Source organism: Solea senegalensis, unplaced genomic scaffold (genome assembly GCF_019176455.1).
Source record: "Solea senegalensis isolate Sse05_10M unplaced genomic scaffold, IFAPA_SoseM_1 scf7180000013836, whole genome shotgun sequence".
Classification (NCBI taxonomy): Eukaryota; Metazoa; Chordata; class Actinopteri; order Pleuronectiformes; family Soleidae; genus Solea; species Solea senegalensis.
The window spans coordinates 1-19,024 of NW_025320901.1; the positions used below are offsets into that span (position 1 = coordinate 1).

The following is a 19,024-nucleotide window of genomic DNA, read 5'->3' on the forward strand; positions in this document are numbered from 1 at the left end:
TGAATGGCAAAACTAGTGTACAGCAGCTTAGAGTGCCCAAAGGGGAAAAACAAACAAAAACAAAACAATTGACTTAACCTTTTTTGGAGCTAAAAAGGAAATGTTAGTTCAAGCACTTGAAATGGCAGCCCTTTAAGACAAACCCTGCATCGTCACACTACATCTACTTCAATATCAACGACTGAGCAGAAACCCCTCTGAGCATCTCGTAACTATTCTACGGTGGCCTGGAAGTGCAAACCAGTAGTAACCAGCAAAACCTGAAACTATAGAAACAAGTTAACAAATTTACAAACTGCAAAACACTTTTACAAATCCTGAAACAAATTTACCAATGCCACGGGAATGGCATTTGTAAATTGAAGGGAATGTCCCAGTTGCTGCAACTGACCTGTAAATTATACTGTGAGCGCTCAGTTGGAGACTTACATGTGTTGTAAGAACGGATACTTGTGACCGAGTGAGGTTTTGTCATGGATGCATTATAAGAACTGGACACAGCACCACCCTTTGGCTCCGTTCATTCCTATGGAGTTGCTCACACAGTGCATATGTCAAAAAAGTTGTGCGGACTCATGATCACATTATCGAGCTCGCCAGACCACGTGACCAACACGTAATGCATTCTGGGGGGTAAAGGAATTAAAAATAAATGACACCTGTTTGAAGCGCTTCATGAAGATCAACCTGAAAGAAAGACATGAAGAAATGAACATAATATCAAACAATAGTAGAATAAAGCTGATGGAGAATTGACTTTTGTTAACTTCTAGTCTAAAAATGTCCTCAGCCACACTAGTTTTAAATAAGCTGCATTGAAATTAATGCTGTATTGGTCAGTTCAATATATTGTGTTAATTAGTCCTTAAGGTTCGGTTGAGGTAGTAAATCGTCTATGTATCACTCACCTTTCACAGTCTGAGGTCTTTGAAGCTGGGCGTGTCTGACCAGGTCTCCAGACAGGAAGCAGAGGTTTGTTCCTTTTAGAAAAAAAGTTTGTATTTTAACAGCATTAAAGAAAAGGTTAGAGATATTTAAACAAGACTTTTCTGTGTGTAACCCTGAATCTGCCTTTAAACATTTAACAAAACATTAAAAATACTAATAAATATTTCCAGTGAAAAACACTAGTAATGACATTGGATGCAACAGTGACTAAACATGGCAAAGCAGCCATTTTAACTTGTTTTTAAGGCTTATTTCATCTAAGTATTTTGATAATGGATTTATTGGTTCAAGTGTTTCAGACAGTTTTTGTTTTTATGTAAAGTGTGGTTATTTGCTCATTTCTTTGCTCCATATAAAAAAAGAAACCATTGACAATTTTGGATTGAGTAGATCATTTAGAAATTTGAGAAACAGTGGTCAACATTTAACATTTTGTGGACTAATCATGAAATTAAATCAGATTGAATTAAAATGACCATTTGCAGCCCCATTTACGCCAATGACTTACCTGCTGTGGCCTGACAAATTGGTCACCAATTCAGATAATGTGTCAAAATTGAAACTAAGAAATAATTCAGCCACTTTTGGCCCACATTTATGCTTGTACAAAGTACAAACAACAATGAGCCAAAGCTAATATAGTGAGTAATAAAGATAACATTAAGCCACAATTGGGCCAACAGTGAGAAAACCCCAATTACATTGAGCCAAAGCTAAAATTGAGTAAATGTGCAAATATTAAGGCAGAATTGAAACAATGAGGCAGTGTGGCTACCATTGACCTAAGTCTAATTTCGAGCAAATAACTAAGCCGAATTTGAGCCAACCCTAACATTAAGACTAACATTGAGCTAAAGCTAATATTAAGCATATAATTAAGATAACATTAAAGGCAGAATTAAGCAGACAATGAGGCATTGCTTTGCTAACACTAAGTCAAGTAACCTTTTGAGCATATAATAAAAGCCAACATCATTACATAATTGAGCCAACAGAGCGATCATAAAGACAACTTGACAAAATTTACTCACCATTCTGGACAAGTCCTTAAAATGGACCAGGTCACCATCTTGAATCTCCATGCCGTATTTCTTTGTTCCGAGTTGCTTCACAAGACCAATTGTCGGCGTCTGACGTCACACCGCGATAGTTTTGTTAGCTACTTCAGGAACAGTTTCTGTAGTTAAGCAGCATCACCCTATTTTCCGTGTTGCAGCTCGTTTGTGTGCCTTCTCTTAAGTAACAGCACTGAACCGACGTTGGCTGGAGGAATCCGCGGTCATCAGCTAATCGAAAACACCTGAGTTTAGATGATCATGTGTTGCTGTGTGTCACCAATCAATCGGTCAGTCTCCTCTTTTATGCTATATTCACAAAGTATTTACATTTCCCTCCTTTGCCTCTGTGTTTTGTATTCGTGATAATCTAGGATAAAAATAGGATTATATTGTATTTATAAAGTACATCACAAACACCGTTATTTTCACTGTTACTTTGTCATCTTTGGCTAAATAAAGAGGAGAAAGACACTTTCTATTTGCTTTTATTTTGATTGTTCTTCATATCTCCACATAAATGGTGACGTTTATTCTGAACATTGCAGGGTTTTGTTTTAGTGTGGACTATATCTGGGCGTGTATGCTAGTGTGGACAAAACCCACAACTGCCTTTACATTCTGAAAACTGTGTGGTTGAGTTTTTGTTTGGAGAAACAGAGACTTATATTTCTTACATTATGCCACCATTTTTATGTTAACATCTAAATTGTCATGTGACCATGTTGTCCAAATGGAGATGCTTTTATTCGTAAAACATATCAGTGTATATGTTGCCTATTTTACAATCTACGTCACAGCTATGTCACACAAACGGGAGTCATGTCTAATGAAACATGGTCCTTTCTCTCTCCCTGTATTTTTTTTTAGCCAACGTTTTAGCCTAACACTAATGCTGATAAAAAATGTGTGTGAATATTTAATGGGTCATGCATAATCCTTTGGTGGTGGGTGAAAGAAAGCCTTATCATCACACAGGCATATAATATATGCCTGTGTGTATAATATATAATATATTATGTGGACTATACGTCATACAGTAGAAAGACAATTCATTACCTCCACCAAGGAGGTTATATTTTGGTTACATTTGTTTGTTTGTCTTACTGTCAAATTTTGTTCTTCTTCACCTCTTTGGTTGTTCTTTCACCCTCCGACCCTAGTGTGGAGTGTTTTTACACTGCTGCCAATAGCTTTTTAATTATTTTATGTGCCATTAACACTGCTGGTCTCTATCTAAAAAGAAAAGGTAAATTTCTTGTATATGAATTAAGGTTTCAATTAAATTAAATTATAAAGACGTATGGTTTTATGTGACAGTTTTCGAAAGCTTCCACTAAATAAGTGTAGATTGCAAGGCCCTCCAGCAGAGGGGCACATTGTCCATCATCTGCATCAGACATGGCAAAGAGGTTGCTGTGGGAAAAGAACACATTTATGAATGGAGTTAACAATTTAAACATTTTGAAGTCTACAGTACAGAAGACGGGAGACTTGCAAGTGGAACAATGAAGTAAAGGGACATACTGTGAGTCTAGGCAGAGGAAAATGATGAAAGTGAGGTGTAAAGCATGTGCAGTGGGTTAAAGTGATAATGACACAGATGGAAATGTTCTAGCAAGTGAACAGATTGTGTTGAGAAGAAGGAAGTATTGATTTGAGGAGCTGATCAATGAGGTTAAGGTTTGCTTTATTGTCACTTTTGCCATATGTACAGGACATACAGAGGATTGAAAGTTAATTGCTAAAGTGCAACAGGTTATCATTAAAAAAAACCAAAAAACCAAGGGCATGCAAAAATATTCCAGGGCTGTATGTGCAAACTGAGGTTCACAACAATCTCTTTTGTCTTCTCCACATTCAGAGAGAGTTTGTTGTCTTCACCTCAGCGGCCATCTCACCTCACTCCTGTAGTTTGTTCATTCCACAGCTGTGTTGTCTGTGTAACACCTGAAGAAAATATTATTTTCTTCTATAGTTATATTTATTTTACAGATTCAGTTCTGTTGTGTATGTCAAGTATGTCAAGTATGTTTTCATTACGCTGCCAGCACGGGGCAGAGTGTAAAAATGACAGACTGTTTTTGGTCACAACAACTGTACATATAAAACCACAAGTAAAGTGATATTATTATAACTACTGATTTTTAAAGGCAACTCCAAATGTCTAGGTTCATATAAGCAGGCTGTGGAGACTCAGGTCTGATTTTTTTTTTTTTAGTGGTGAGATGACGCCTGTTATTTCAGTATGTGGTCCCAGATCAGATATATCCGATATATGGCCGTGAGACTTGAGTGTATCCTGCAGCTTTTTTCCTATAAGGACTGAGCGTTTTAGTCATCAACGTGTGGGATATCATGGACACATGTACAGAAACTCATGGAGTCTGATTTGCCTGTCAACAACTGCATTGTTGTGTGATGAGTGATCTAAATGTCATGACCGAAATAAACATACAAAAATGTAATGTATGACTCACCACCTGACTCAGTGTCATGTGTTACCATTACAAAAACATCTTATACCTCATAGGCGGATGCAGTGATACTTGTTAAGTGTACAACACCCATGGCCCCAGGTTATCAGGCGATTCTAATGTGTCCATCTTAGTGGTGTGTTGTACTCTGAACTGCATATGATCTCCCTAGGGTTGAACCATATCTAATCTTTTTCATCTTGTTTACAGTTGACTGCAGATAAATGGGGCATAATAAGCATGTTTTGTAAATTGCAGTGTAAATGTAATTCTTTACAATAAGGAACTTATGGCACATTTCCCCTGGCTCTACTCACCTCGCCTCGATCTAAAATATTGATAGTGTCGATACTAACATTGGTATTGGGTATTGATCGATACTTGTGTGATGAGATCGATTCTTAATTTTCAGTTTCTCTTCTGTACAACTCCAGGCATTTACAGAGTGACTGACTGGCTGTACAACACCGCTCTTCTCTCACTTGACTCATGCTCATTTAGCCCCTGCCCTTTACCGCTGCCAACCCCCTCCCCCCTCCACTGCAACATTCACTCACTCACTGCGAGGCGAACATCGCACTGTTGTGGCTGCGTGATGGCAGAGCGGAAGAGGAGCGCTGTTTGGAGGTTTTTTACAGCCGTAAATCAAACCACTGCAACCTGCGATGTTTGCGATGTTGTTAATTGCAAATGCAGATTACCACCCCAAGAGGGAAATTTAAGTTTTAAGTTTTCTATAAACATTTCTGAGTTACTTAATAAAAGTATTTTTATTTTTCTGACAGTAATTGCAACATACCTGAGAAAGGATTTTCTCCAAGGCAGGTCAGTTAGTGTTGTGATAAGTAACTACAGGTTGCTGTAGTCGCGGCAGTGACGTCACCACGTGATACATGAGGACGTTGTTAGGTACGTGCCTGTGTTATGCTCGATTAGCAGTAGCAACTCAGTCTGAATAAATCAGCTCATCATTAACACGACGGTTTGGTTTCTCCTTGTCTTTAACATCGACACATGACAGTAAGTGAGAGAAGAAGCTCAATAAAACAGAAAAATGTAAACAATATTTCTGAGTTACTTAATAATAGTATTTTTATTTGCCTGAAAACTTTGTCCTGTGTTTTGTTATCATCATAAACATGGTTAATTAAAGGAAAATTTACGAAATAATTAAATAATCATGAAAATTCTAGTTTTCCGTCAAATTTGCATATTGATGATGCATTCACTTAATAAATCATGATACATTTCTCTCCCCTACACAAAAGTAGGTGGTAGTAGTAAAAAGTATCGGTATTGGTATCAATATCAGTATCGGCAATACTGGCCCTGTATTTACTTGGTATTGGATCGATACCAAATTTCTCAGTATCGCACAGCTTTACACGGCACAATTAGGTTGCAGCTCCACTACAAAAAAGTACCTACTTAACGTGGGCGGAGTCATCACTGTATGGCTGAGTGAAACTGCGGTGACTTGTTTTATACGCGACCCACACACACACACACGAGTGACTAGTGACTTTGCACCACACACACTGTAGTTGTTGGAGATTAACCCACGTTTTTAGGATTGTTAAGTACATTTATCTACAATTCGGCACTGTTCGGCTTGATTTCTGTCCACACGTCTCCGGAGTAAAGCCTCCTACTCCACAGACTACAACGGCAGCAGTCTGTGGCTCACAATCAGCGGTGCTGTCCCTAAATACACCACTCCACTTTAAAAGACTCCTGTTAAATATAGAGGTTTCCCTGGTAGTTGTTGGAGATTAACCCATGTTGTTAGGATTGTTAAATAATTTTAAGTGATCTACATTTCGGCGCTGTTTGGCTTGATTTGTGTGTGGGAGGTCTCTTCCTGTGACGGGACTCAGCGGCCGGGAGTCTGACCAATCATCGCATAGTACCTGCTTTTAAGCACACTTGGAACCTCGCCTGAGCAGGTACTAAAAATAGTACCTGGTACCAGGTACTAGGCTAGTGGAAACGCTACTTAAACCGTGCCGCGGCGAGGCGAGGAAATGTGCCATTAGTGTTGCAAGCTGAAGTTAGACTGTCGTAGTGGGGTTTCTTGAGAAAATCAACTACGTTTCTTGGTACATCAGCTATTGTTGCATCGAAAAAATAAAGAGTTGAAGCCGTTCTCCTTCAGATCAAAAACCATTTAATTCTGGATCCACAATTAAACACTTACTGAACTTACAGTTGCTGAACATCCCTTATTTATACAGTAAAAGTAGGTCATCCCCCTCACTTCCCCACCTTTCTTTTTATTGATCTTGTATCATGTTTTCCCCCATTAGCCCATGTCAAGCTGATTTACAGGTGTCTCAGCTTCTGTTCTCTTCCTTGTTTTTATTACTGTGAGGTTTTTTTCCCCCCTCTCACTCTAATTGGCTATTTTTATTACTGAGTTAGCAGTTTTTTGGAACACTTGGGCTCTCAGCCAAGCACCTGCCATCTACTCTTTCCTTGGGTGGCTGCCAATTTGTGTTATTTCCAATATTATGTATGTATCATACCCTCACAGGTCACTCAGCGAACGTGGCTCTCCGTAAACCTTTTGTGACTTCACACATGAACATAGCCACTCTGTGACCTCTTTCAGCTGTTCCTCTTTGCAGCACCTCTGCAGCACACCAACTTAATGTGGAGAAATACAAATCAGTTTACATTATAAAGATATACAAAACACAGTATATTTATAAGAATATAGATTAATATTAACTTGACTGTCATTATTTCTTTATTTTCCTCATCAAGACCATTCAGGAAATTGACTTTTAAAATTGACACTATTTGGGTTAAGGAAAATGTTTATATTGCTGTGTCTTTTTAGTCGTCATATCATGCCATCTTCTTAAGTCAAGTGCAGGTGCTGTTTGAAAGAGTTGGTTTTAAGATGTGCAAAACTGTTCATTGTGTGTGTTCCTGTATTTTCTACTTAACAGTAGTAGTTCATGTTGAAGATATTGTCATATTGGTGATTTGTGCTTGAAATGTGATAAATTCTTTTATCAGACAATCAGAGTATATCGGCCGTGTTTCACTGAACTGAGACAACATTATTTTCACATTTCCTCTCGCCTTGTGTCATCCTATCATAGCTTCTGTGGCAGACTGTTTTTACTGTAGCCTCATCACAAAGACATTTACCAATAGCGCTGGGGGCACAGAAATGCCACAACAAACTGTGGGCTGAGCTGGAAAATGTCTGCACTTGTTGCTTATGTAGAGTGTCATTTTCACTACAGCGTACAGTTTGCTCAGAGTCAGTAAAGTGGAGTTTGAATGGTCGTTTGAGTTGCAGTCTGAAGTGGCGGATTCCCATATACACCCAGGCCAGTGTCTTCAGCAACCAGTTCAGTCCCTGTTTGATGATCACGGAGATGGCATTAAAGAGGGAGTAAGTGCAACACACTCCTAAGAGCATAAGGAGACAATTAGCCACCTGGTACACCCGGATGTCCTCATGTTGTGCTCTCTGGCTGCTTACAAAGTCCCCAAAGCCCACAGTGCTGAATGCTACAAAGCAGAAATAGAGTGACTCCAGGAAAGTCCAGCCCTCCATGGCTGAATAGAGGGAGGCAGCCCCACATGCAACCAGCAGGACAGCAGCAAAAAGGATGAGTGTGATTTGGTACACAGATGGTTTCCATTCCTCATGCCTGTCACCCGCACTTCGCTCCAGTTCTCTGTGAGTGCTCCTTCGTCTGTGGCACCAGAATTTCTGGAGGCTCAGCAACGTTAGGACTCTCTCCAGGAAGAGATTGAAGAAGAGTATGGTAGCTGAGCATCCCAACAGTCCATAGAAAACAAGCAAGACCTTCCCTGTCACAGTGGACGGTGCAGTCATTCCGAATCCTGCGAGAAACACGACAGGTTAAAGAACACATCCTTTAATCAGATATTGATAACATTACATAAGGAATTTCAACAATACCACTGAAATATTGTTTTCCCTTTGCACAATGGGAAGTGAACTTTTAATAAATGTATTCATTTATTAACACAACAATTATTTACTTTACACTGCCAGTTGCCAATACCTACGTTATGCTAATGCAACACATAAGGCCCATTTATATATCCATCCATCCCAAATATGTCTGTCACTACCCTGCATACCTCTGTGCTTCTTTTACATTGGTATGGATGTTTTGCGCAATACTTCCACTAGAGGTGGAGTACTGAGTACCAAGTTGCAGGCATCAACAAACACAGCGGCCATTGAAGCGATTATTTTATTTTAAAACACAAGCGGTATTGACACTCTCTGTGACCTCCAAGCTATTCTGGATCCTTTTCCTGTCGTGGTCTGATTGCCTTGTTTTGACAAAGGAAAAACAGGGTCAGAGTGAGTCAGGCACAAGGAACAAGATGAAGCTGACATAGGAATCCAAAAGGGGACTGTACAGTGCAGGACAAGGAAACATACCCCACGCACTGGCACAAGACAAAGGGAGGAGGGCGTATTTAATGGTGCATGAACTGACTAGACAAGACAGATGAAGTGCAGACAGGAAGGAAGAAAAACCCTTCACAAAATAAAACCAGGAGTACACACAAACTAAACTAACTGACGCACACTTAACACGGGATATGCATCCTACATCCTACAGATGGATATAATTCCACACCATCTTGTAGAGATGCTCTTCAAAACTTTCTGGCATTTTTAAAACCCTGTACATAGGCCCTTTTTCCTATCATTTTCCCCACAATTCCCGGTGGTATTGCTCCGTCATTCCGGCTTCCTTGCAAAGAATGCAAAGTACTGACGAAAGGCTCCATCCGTAGCAGGTAGACTCCAGACTTGAATGTTTGTCACAAAGCCAGATTGCGTCCATTTAGTTCCCACCAGGCTCTTGTGAATTTTCATTGCGTCTCTCCAGTAAGATGAAGGGAAGTTAATCAGGAAATTGAAGATGTCAGGATACAACAGGTCTGGAATAACGCCTCTACGGCTGTTTTTGAACTTGTAAAAAGCACACGTTATAAAAACAAGCCCTCCAAAAAAAGATTAGAGTAGAAGCAAAAATTTAAATGAGTAAAATTAGTCTAATAGCTTTAACAACTAAGCAAACTGTCAGTGGGAACCTCAGCGAAGCTACTGGATGACAGCAGATCCAAGGTACTAGATGAAACTACCGTTAGGGGCACTGTATAGATCGTAATTCCTGCATACGACCTATATGTATGTTTCGTGGGAGGACAGTCTTCGTTATAAGGATCAGATTTCTTCAGCCCATCAAGTTTTGTGATTGGTGGATCTCCATGGATTTAAAGTGTGCAGTGAAAAGACTGTGAACTGTAAGGTTGAATCTAGCACTGGTCCCTTTCATTTTTGTTGCATCTTTTGCTGCCAACATGGTGTTTGATAGAGACCGAGCCACACAACATCCAGGGGACTATACACTGCTTTGTTTTCTATACATAACCACAGACAAGAGTGTGCATAGGAGCCTTGCATAAATGAATAAACATCATTATTACAAGGAAACAGGGTTTCAGAGGCCCTGTGAGATTTTTTTTCTTTTCAAACCACAGATGTGTTGATGGTTCCTCCACGTTTTATTGTACACGTACTTATTGTGACCTTTGTACCTGTGGACTATTTTTGCGCTGCCAGTAAACAACATTAAAGAATGGAATTCCATTCTTTAATGTTGTCTACTGGCAGCGTAAAAATAGTCCACAGGTGTGTATAGAGCTCTTTACAGAGGGAAGGAAGGCAGTGGGGTGTGAGGGGTTAATGAACATCATTAACCCCTCACCACCCACTGCCTTCCTTCCCTCTGTCCTTCCTTGTGTTTATGTTCCCAGGATAATGACCAGATTTTAATTTTTTTTCTACACTCTTGGCGAATAAGAAAACCTGTAAATGTTGAAGAAAAAGCACTTTTTGCCATAACCATACTCATGCGAGCGGTCATTTGTTCTGTTTGCAAGTGCTGCCATTTTCTGTTGCCAGTCCATGCCTCTGACCAGGTGGTCAACATGGTGGTCACGATCCATAGCACTGTGGAGAGCATTAACACACTCGGCAGGTTTACATGCACGTTAAAAGTCTGATTTTAGACTAAGACAATCATTTGGTTTTCTTACTGTCATGCAAACACGTTAGTCCAACTAAACGCGAGCTAGACTTAATCGGACTAACATACCTGGATAATGCGATTCATAGTCCGATTACTCCAGCATTATTACACTTAGTTGGAACAGAGTGGAACTTGGCGTTCTGTGCATGCACGTACAGGTCAACAAGAAACTCCTTCCATATGCACTAGCTTACAGAGAGATACAGCGCCACCTACAGAGGCGGAGTCAGACGTACCTGGCCAATAAATCCTTTTTCTCCTCTGCATGTATACTCAAACTTGGCAAGTTGTCCAATTGTCTGTCTTAGTCAGACTACGGCCTTAGCTCAACTAAGCTGTGAATGTAAACGTACTGAAATATGTATTGTGTTCCGAGCCTGTTGAGAGAAATAAACGCTTAGAATCTTCCAGATCACCTGAGTATCTAGAGTTTAACCTCTATCTGTAGAAGTAAAGGTGTTATCCTGGAGCAGCCACAGCTCCAGCTCTGGAGGTTGTAATATCTCCACTTTGCTTCCGCAACTACTGTCCAGAAGCAGAGCAGGAAAGTTAACACTACATTGAAGATAATCTACAATTATGTAGTTATACATACAGTCATTCCTAATTTGTCCCCTGGGGTCACATCATTTAGTTTCAGGAATACTACATAGATGTGTCGTAAAATCATTTCTAGATCTTAACATGTTCTAATCATATGTGTAAATGTTTTGTAATGTCTTTGTAGACCCACTGTGATCTGTAAGTTGCAATGCAACTGGTAAACTTAAGCATAGCATTTTCAGGTTTTTCATAATACGTTTTATGAAAAGATTCATTAAATGTAAAACAAATTGAACATATTGGAGTTCTTGTTGTTTCTAAGTTATTATGCTATTCTTTATTCTTTATTGAGAACACGGATCGTTTGTGGCCCCTGACTTACAATGAGTTTGACACCCCTGGTCTAGATGTTTGCACACATGTACAAACCTTACTCTGTAGTCATCTAAAATGGAGACAACAACTTTTCCTCAAGGTCATGGGTCATGTTGTGGCTTTACTTAGATCTTTTGGGGAAACAGAGAACAGCGGCCAACAAATAAGGAAGTATGCATCTTTTCCCTAACTCATGTATATCAAGATCTCATCATTAAGAAATAAAGGTTGATTTTATTGTTGTGACAACACCGAGTGGGCAGGGTTGTGTTGGTGCACTGCTCTCGCTTTCTCTCTTTTTGTTACTTAACCCCATCGAATGGGAGGGAAGTATTGTTTTTAGTGGCTCTGTGTGTCTACCTGTCTGTTTGTGTTTCCTCACTTGCCTAACAGAGGCCGACAGAGGCTTGTTGCACGTATGGGGTGAAGTCTGTCGCCTCTGATTGCCTTGTTGTTTATACAGACAGGCTCATCAAGTTTATGACTCTCTGGTATGTGGAGTCTCCATTGAGACGGGGCTGTGCCTTCAAAGCCCTGCAATCCAGTCCACATCCAACATTGTTTAAACAATGTTAAATTGCCGGCAAGGTTTAGTCATGATAGCAGCATTGCACAGTGGCCAGCTGTGCTGTGATAAATAGATTCTGGTGGCTCTGTCTATGTGTGTGTGTGTGCTTCTGCACTTGCTTGTAATATGAGCAACGAAGGCTGGCAGAGGCAATGTTAAAATTTAGAATTTTGACTCTGACGTAGATTCAAACACACCACCTTCTGATCTGGAGTCAAACGCTCTATCTCTGCCATCTCTGATTGCCTTGTTCTAGGAAGGTTCCTGGTAGAGGGCCAGTTTAATGCCGCGAGGAATTTCCCTACAGTGATTAACAAAAGTACAAGCAAACAAACAAAAAACTTCGCCAGGAGGTATTTGTCAGTGATACAAATCCCTGATGTGTAGCCATACATCAGGGATTTGTATGGCCGCAGTCAGTAAATATGGAGGTTGTTACAGAAAGGAAATTAATCTTGTAGTTTTATTACAATGCCTTACGGAGTTTCCACAGAGACAGGGAATGCCAAAAGATAGTGTTTCAAAATAGGAAGGCTGTAAATTGATTCTCGGAGATGAGGCTGGTTTCATTTTTATGTTGGAAGTAATGTCCGTCCACAATAGACACAGGTAAAATATTGATTTTGACAGACTGTGGGGTTTGGCACACATCTCCCCTGTTGCCCTCCCAAATCAATACGGCTTTACATGTCTAGTCAGTTTCAGTTGTCAGTGTTTAGTTGTAGATTAGGTCATGTGTTAGGATTAGGTCTAAACAACATAATATCTAAAGAGTAATGGGGCATGTCACATTACATGGTTTTGTACTTCATTGTTCTAAGTTGCCAACGTTTGCACATCAAAATCATGACCTTCTTATATAAATTATGTACAAAGGTTGTGTATATATATATGTATATATATATATACATATATATACATATATATATATACATATATATGTATATATATGTGTGTGTATATATATATATATATACATACTATATATAAGAAAATAGTTGACAAAAAACAAAAAGAAAAAACTTGAATGTAGAACACTTACATACAAACTTAAGATAGCATATGAAACAGTCATTTTTCACAGTTTTACCCTTGTTTTCAGTGCACCGTGACTCACCAATGGTGGAGACAACAGTTCCTACAAAGTAGAAGGCACCAGAGATGTCCCACAGGGCTCTGCCTTGATCTATCCGGATGCCTGCTGTCCTGGCTTCTTCATAATGCAGCAACAGATTTTTCAGGTCCTCACAACTAATTTTATGCTCATGGCTGAAGTCTGTTAACCTCTTTTCCCAGAGCTGGTGAGCCTGTATCTCTGCTGGTCTCTCCAAGGAAGAAAATACTGCAGCACCAGCCAGCATGTAAAGAGCAATGAGCAGACCGAGTACATAGAAATGAGTGGTTTCCCTGCTGGGGATCAGGGATGGGCAGCAGCAAACGCAATCTTTCTTCATTGTCACTTGTGGCAGATTTTCTTTTTCACGTAGGATAAAACGGTAAAGTGCAAAGTAAATAATATTTGCATAGTTGATCTATGCCATCAGTCGAGGCAGATGTTAGTCCAAGGCATTCTTCCCTTAGTTTTCTAGTTTTTCTAAACAATTCTAGGTAATTATCCAGTACAAGTCTTGAATTAATGCTACTTATATCAGTAACTATGCTGGTAACTGGTCTGAGATCTTGTGAGTGTGCAGGTGGCTTTAACTGAGACTTTAATGATCTGTGTATGCATGGTGACTGCTTATCACCAGCTCAATAATCCATCTTTACTCTCCTTTTATGACATGCCACAAAAACACGCAAACACACGATTCGAATCCCCAATTTCAAGGTTATTGATTCAAGACGAGACAGTTAATTAGTAAGTCTGAATCGTGTGTGTAGATAGAAGCTGCCTGTTTCAGTATTCGACAGACAAACTGAATTTAAACAGTGTCAGGTGAAGTGCCTGCAGACGGATGCTTTTAGAAAATGTTATGCTTTCAAGAAAATATGAAACGGCAATCAATCTGAGGTACAAGATGACGATAGCTACAGCTCTCAACCATTTCAACAGCTCAAGGGGATTAAAATACAAAAGGAAAAAAATAAAACTATTTTCAAAATATTTACAATTAATTCATAAGCCGAGTAAAAAAACTGTGTTTGCTGGACAGCACTCAGCGTGATGAAAATCCAGATACCAGTAATAACGCTCGATCTAACCTTAATGACACCCCTCACGTTAACACAAACACCTCATTAATCGTGTTTACGGCGGAATAGACAAACATGCTCATGTCAAACTGGGTTTTCCAGTGACGACTCAGATGCTGTTAACAATGAAATGATTCAAAATCCAAAAAGACTAAAATCAATCCCCCTTAATGTACGACCGTGTTGGCACAAAGTGAACCAAATGATTACATCTGCTGGAGTGTTTGGCTTCTCAGACTTTGAAATTGCATAGAAGACATCAAAGCCGCATTGGCAGAGTCTAATGCCCAGTGCACGGCCAAATAACATCCAGCAACAGTATTTCTGAAGAATGTAATGTGTTGACAAATCAGACTGCAACATTGTGCTCATGATTGCAGTTGTGGAAAAACTTGGTAAGATTACAGAGAGATAGTGTTACAGCCCAACGTGAGCAACACTTCACATGCTTCATAACCGACTGTGATGATTGGTGTAGAGAAATCAGAATAGTTTATCATAAACTCTCCGGCCACTTTATTGGGTACACCTGAAACTAAGCTCCAGAATGGGGACGAAATATGATTTAAATTTGCTCAAGTTTTGTTTGGTGAGACAGAAAAACAAGGTTCTTTTTGTTTACCTTGACATGTTTCAACCACTTCCTGTGGTCTTCTGCAGAAGGGTCAGGTGATGTTACATGTGACGTGTCTTGCTTCCTGTTTTATACAGGTTTGTCAGACAGGGGATGACTACGCCCCCTGCTGTTGAGGACAGCTTCCCAGGTGTGTGATAGGATGTAAGATCACTCATCCAGACGTTGATGGCTAATACAGTGGTGGTGTTTGTTTACTTGTGACTTTGGCCTTTTTCCCAGTCCATGATGTGATTTAACTTTTGTAGTGGTCATCCAATCACACACCTGGGATGCTGTCTGTCCCCAACAGGACGTCAGACAAACCTGTATAAAACAGGAAGCAAGACAACATCACGTGAGGTTGAGACATGTCAAGGTAATCAAAAAAAACTTTTTTTTCTGTCTGACTGAACGAAACTTAAGCTTAAGTATATTACGAAGAAGACAGTATGAATCTTTTGTGAATGATTTAAATGACTTTGAACATGGTATTGTTCTTGGTGCCAGACAGGCTGGTCTGGGTATTTCAGAAACTGCTGATTTACTGGGATTTTGTCACATACACCCATCTCTAGTGTTTACAGAGAATGGTCCAAAAAAGTGAAAATATCCAGTGAGCAGCAGTTCTCTGAGTGAAAATGCTTTGTTGGTGCCAGAAGTCGGAGGAGAATGACCAGGTTACAACAACATGATAGAAAGGCAACAGTAACTCAAATTACAACTGGTTACAGCAAAGGTATGCACACAAACACATCCAACCCGTCCAACCTTGAAGCAGATGGGCTGCACTAGTAGAAGACCACACTGGGTACCACTCTTGCCTCAGGTATCCTGTGTACCTATTATAGTGGCCAGTGAGTGAAGTAAAAAACAAATGGATTTTTTTTGTAACATACAGATTCTTCAAAGCATCTGATTCATGGAGTGCAGGCTTGATATTTTAGTCAGAAACGTCTAAAAGTGACATCAGTAGAAAACATCCCCTTGGTCAGTGCTACAATTCATAATGTTTTGGGAGGATACACAATTTATGAAGTAAAAGCAGTGCTGCTAACCTTCCACAATAAATTAAAATTTTGGAAAAAGTTATTAAACATTAAAAAGGTGCAGCTTTGAGGACAGGAGTAAGATCATTTCCCCCCAAACTGCAGCCATAAAAACCTAAACTCCCACTTCAGCTAACTTTTCCAAGTTTTAGCGCTGTTGATTTATGACAAAGGCCAAATGGTGAAGAAATTTCACACATGCTACAGATCATCATCATCAAAGTTTCATCTTTCCCAGAATACACTAACACTGAATTATTGTTTAATACTGCTCGGGAAAAATAAGCCGTGAATATAACTGCTGAACGATGAGTTAATTTGTGATATAATAGGTTTCTAATAAAAAGTTAAAACCAGAAGAAAAATGATCATGAATGGGTTTACAGTTACAAAGTTATGATCATGGCCTACAGGCTCTTGGACATTTCATACATATCACATTTTATTGCTTAGGTTTATTCTAATATTGTAAAGCGCCTTAAAGTGTACGTTTTGATTTTGCACTGTACAAATTAAATAAATAAAAGTTAGGTTACATGTAAGTGAAGACTTAAGCAGGATCAAGCAATATGTTGATACCAATATTTTGTTTCTCACAAGATTAAAAAGTATAGTCTGTGTATTTTATAGAGAAAGAAATTTTTATGTCACAGGTTTTTTCATACCTGCATAAAATCAGAGGCCATAATTTGACATGTATCTATCAATCTAGGCTACGGCAGAATAGAAAATCATGCTTATTGATTTTACAGGGCATTTTTCCTTCCTGACGCCGTCTTAAAGCATAAGCAGGAAATTACTCTCACATGGAAGCAATGTTTGCCACATTCTGTCAGAATATCTTTCCATGATACTGACAGCATCATCTCTCTTGGAGGACCTTCTCATAATCTTACGGGAACACCCTGCCCGTTTGGAGATGCGTGTTTCTGCATAATAAACACTAAACCACCATGAGAATATTATCGAACAAGCAAAAGCCATTGAAAAATAAACCCGACAGGATTTCCTCTTCAAGTAGAACCATGTGTTGCTGTCTTCCACAGTAAACGGAACTTCTTACAACAGCCTTGTATCTAATACATTACATTACTGACATGTGTTGCAATCTTCTTCAATCGAAATGGGTACATGCCGTATTTTGAGCACATTATTTTGTCAGACATTCCTATGCCCAAAACATAGTTTTTATTGATGATGTGTGTGGGAAAAAAAATTACCAATATGGAATATGAATGTAGATAGGAGCTAATACACACGCACATTATTTTCATTAATATACATTACAAGTACTATAAATGGGATGTGCCTATTCAGCTGTTACAAAAACATGCACATGTTACTGAGAAACAAACAACAGGTTTTATGATACTTAAGTGGTGTTTCACAGTGTGTCAAGCCATGCATTTACTCACAGTTACAACGCCGGTTGAGCTATTTTATGCTAATTACTCTATGAGCTGTTTGTTATTGACATTTATGCTCACATATGGTACACTCTGGTCCTCTCCAGAGATATTGATGCTATTCCATGTGGAAATCACACAAGATCACATTACTCTTTTGCAGCTGGATTATTACACAATTAAAAAGATAATTTTCCTTCTTTAGGTTTTGTGCAGAAATCTTATGAGTGAAAAATTCTATGTGCTTTAAAAAAAAAGGATAAATAATGCATCATGTTCCTTGGCTTTCTTGTCCTGGATGAACAATCAAATCATTATATTTTAGTGGCCTTTAAATGTGTTACTCATACAGCAAAATATGTATGTATATATTGTTAGTTTTCAGTCAGTCATCATATTGCTTTTAATAGAAACCTCTGGGAAATAAGTCTACTTCACAGCAGGCATAAGAAGTAATATGTCCTTAGTTTGTTTATTATTAATGATTAGTTAATTCTCTGTTGCAATTATCTGCGGATTATTTGATGATTTGTTTACTGGGTAAAAATCATGTTTTTCAATTCCCACTCCCTTTGCAGAAGAAACGAAAATGCCTAAGACCTCAGCTGTGTGAGGAGATGAAGGCAGTGTGCCAAATATGCAGTCTGAAACAGGCTTACCATGGAGACACTATAAGCTTGAAACCCCGATTTGTGCTTTAGTTTTGACAAAGAAAATCCAAGACCATATAGTTTTTCAACAGAGCTTAGCAAACGTCTGTTGTCCAGTCCAATTTGAAGGTGTTTTTTTCAGCTAACATTACAAAGCTGTTTTTACATACCTCTTCCGACTATCTCATCAGATCTGTTTATTGAAGCAAAACCTTGGAAGCCGATGGGCTGAAAATTTAGCAAGATTAATATATATTCTAAATAGCTTTCATCCAAACTTTTGTATGTTTTCTTTGAGTCTACCATATTCCAGGTTTGCTCTGCTTTTGTAGTTGCAATGCAAAGTGTCATTTCTTCTTTCCCTCTACTATGTAAAAAGGAACAAAGTCTCCCATTCAGTTTGTTACTTCACATCTGTGTTGTGTGTGATGAACGCACTGGGTCTCTTACCTCAGAATAAAGTCATACAGAGAGCCCTCGCATCTGGCCTTCAGTGCTACAGGTCAAAGTTGCTCTGCTGTAGATTTTGGTGAGATAAAACAGACCACACCCAATAAGAAATACAAACTCAAACCAATCACTGCAATTTACAAACCTGTGACCCATTCACTTCTATTCTGTTGCAGTCAGTTAAACTTACTTTGTTGTCATACACAGACACAGTCCTAATAAGTGCTGTTTCATTCATGTAATACAGATACAGATATAAAACATAAAATCCATGGTATTTTTCTTGTCTGTTGAGGAATCGGGCCATGTCTGCTAGCAATTCCCTATTGAAGACCACTTTTGTTTTTCAGGCTTTGGCTTGTGTAAAAGTAACTGGTAACTGTAGCGTGCAAAGACAACATTATTTTGTTCATTTCTAATTATTTACCATTGTGTCTCTCTGTTTATTTGTTAACGTCTTTGGCCATAGTCCTAAATTCTCTGGCAAACACTTCTCATCCCTCTTGCTGCCCTCAAAGCAAATTTCATTTTCGTTACTCTCTTCATTTCCATCGTACTCTAATGCATCCTCTTGCTCACTAACTACTACA

At 39.0% G+C, this 19,024-nt stretch overlaps 1 protein-coding gene and 1 long non-coding RNA gene across 2 annotated transcripts; both read right to left on the reverse strand.

Moving 5' to 3' along the window:
- Nucleotides 1-448: 448 nt before the first annotated feature.
- Nucleotides 449-2,168, reverse strand: LOC122760606. The gene is made up of 4 exons (XR_006358446.1): nt 1,980-2,168; nt 909-980; nt 660-687; nt 449-526 (listed from the first exon to the last, which is right to left on the reverse strand). It is a non-coding gene; the product is annotated as an uncharacterized LOC122760606 (long non-coding RNA).
- A 4,462-nt stretch (nt 2,169-6,630) lies between these two features.
- On the reverse strand, nt 6,631-13,769 carry LOC122760617 (potassium channel subfamily K member 13-like). The gene is made up of 2 exons (XM_044015736.1): nt 13,188-13,769; nt 6,631-8,347 (listed from the first exon to the last, which is right to left on the reverse strand). The coding sequence occupies exons 1-2, from the start codon at nt 13,522-13,524 to the stop codon at nt 7,530-7,532; spliced, it is 1,155 nt and encodes a 384-aa protein (XP_043871671.1). The 5' UTR covers nt 13,525-13,769; the 3' UTR covers nt 6,631-7,529.
- Between the last annotated feature and the right edge of the window lie 5,255 nt (nt 13,770-19,024).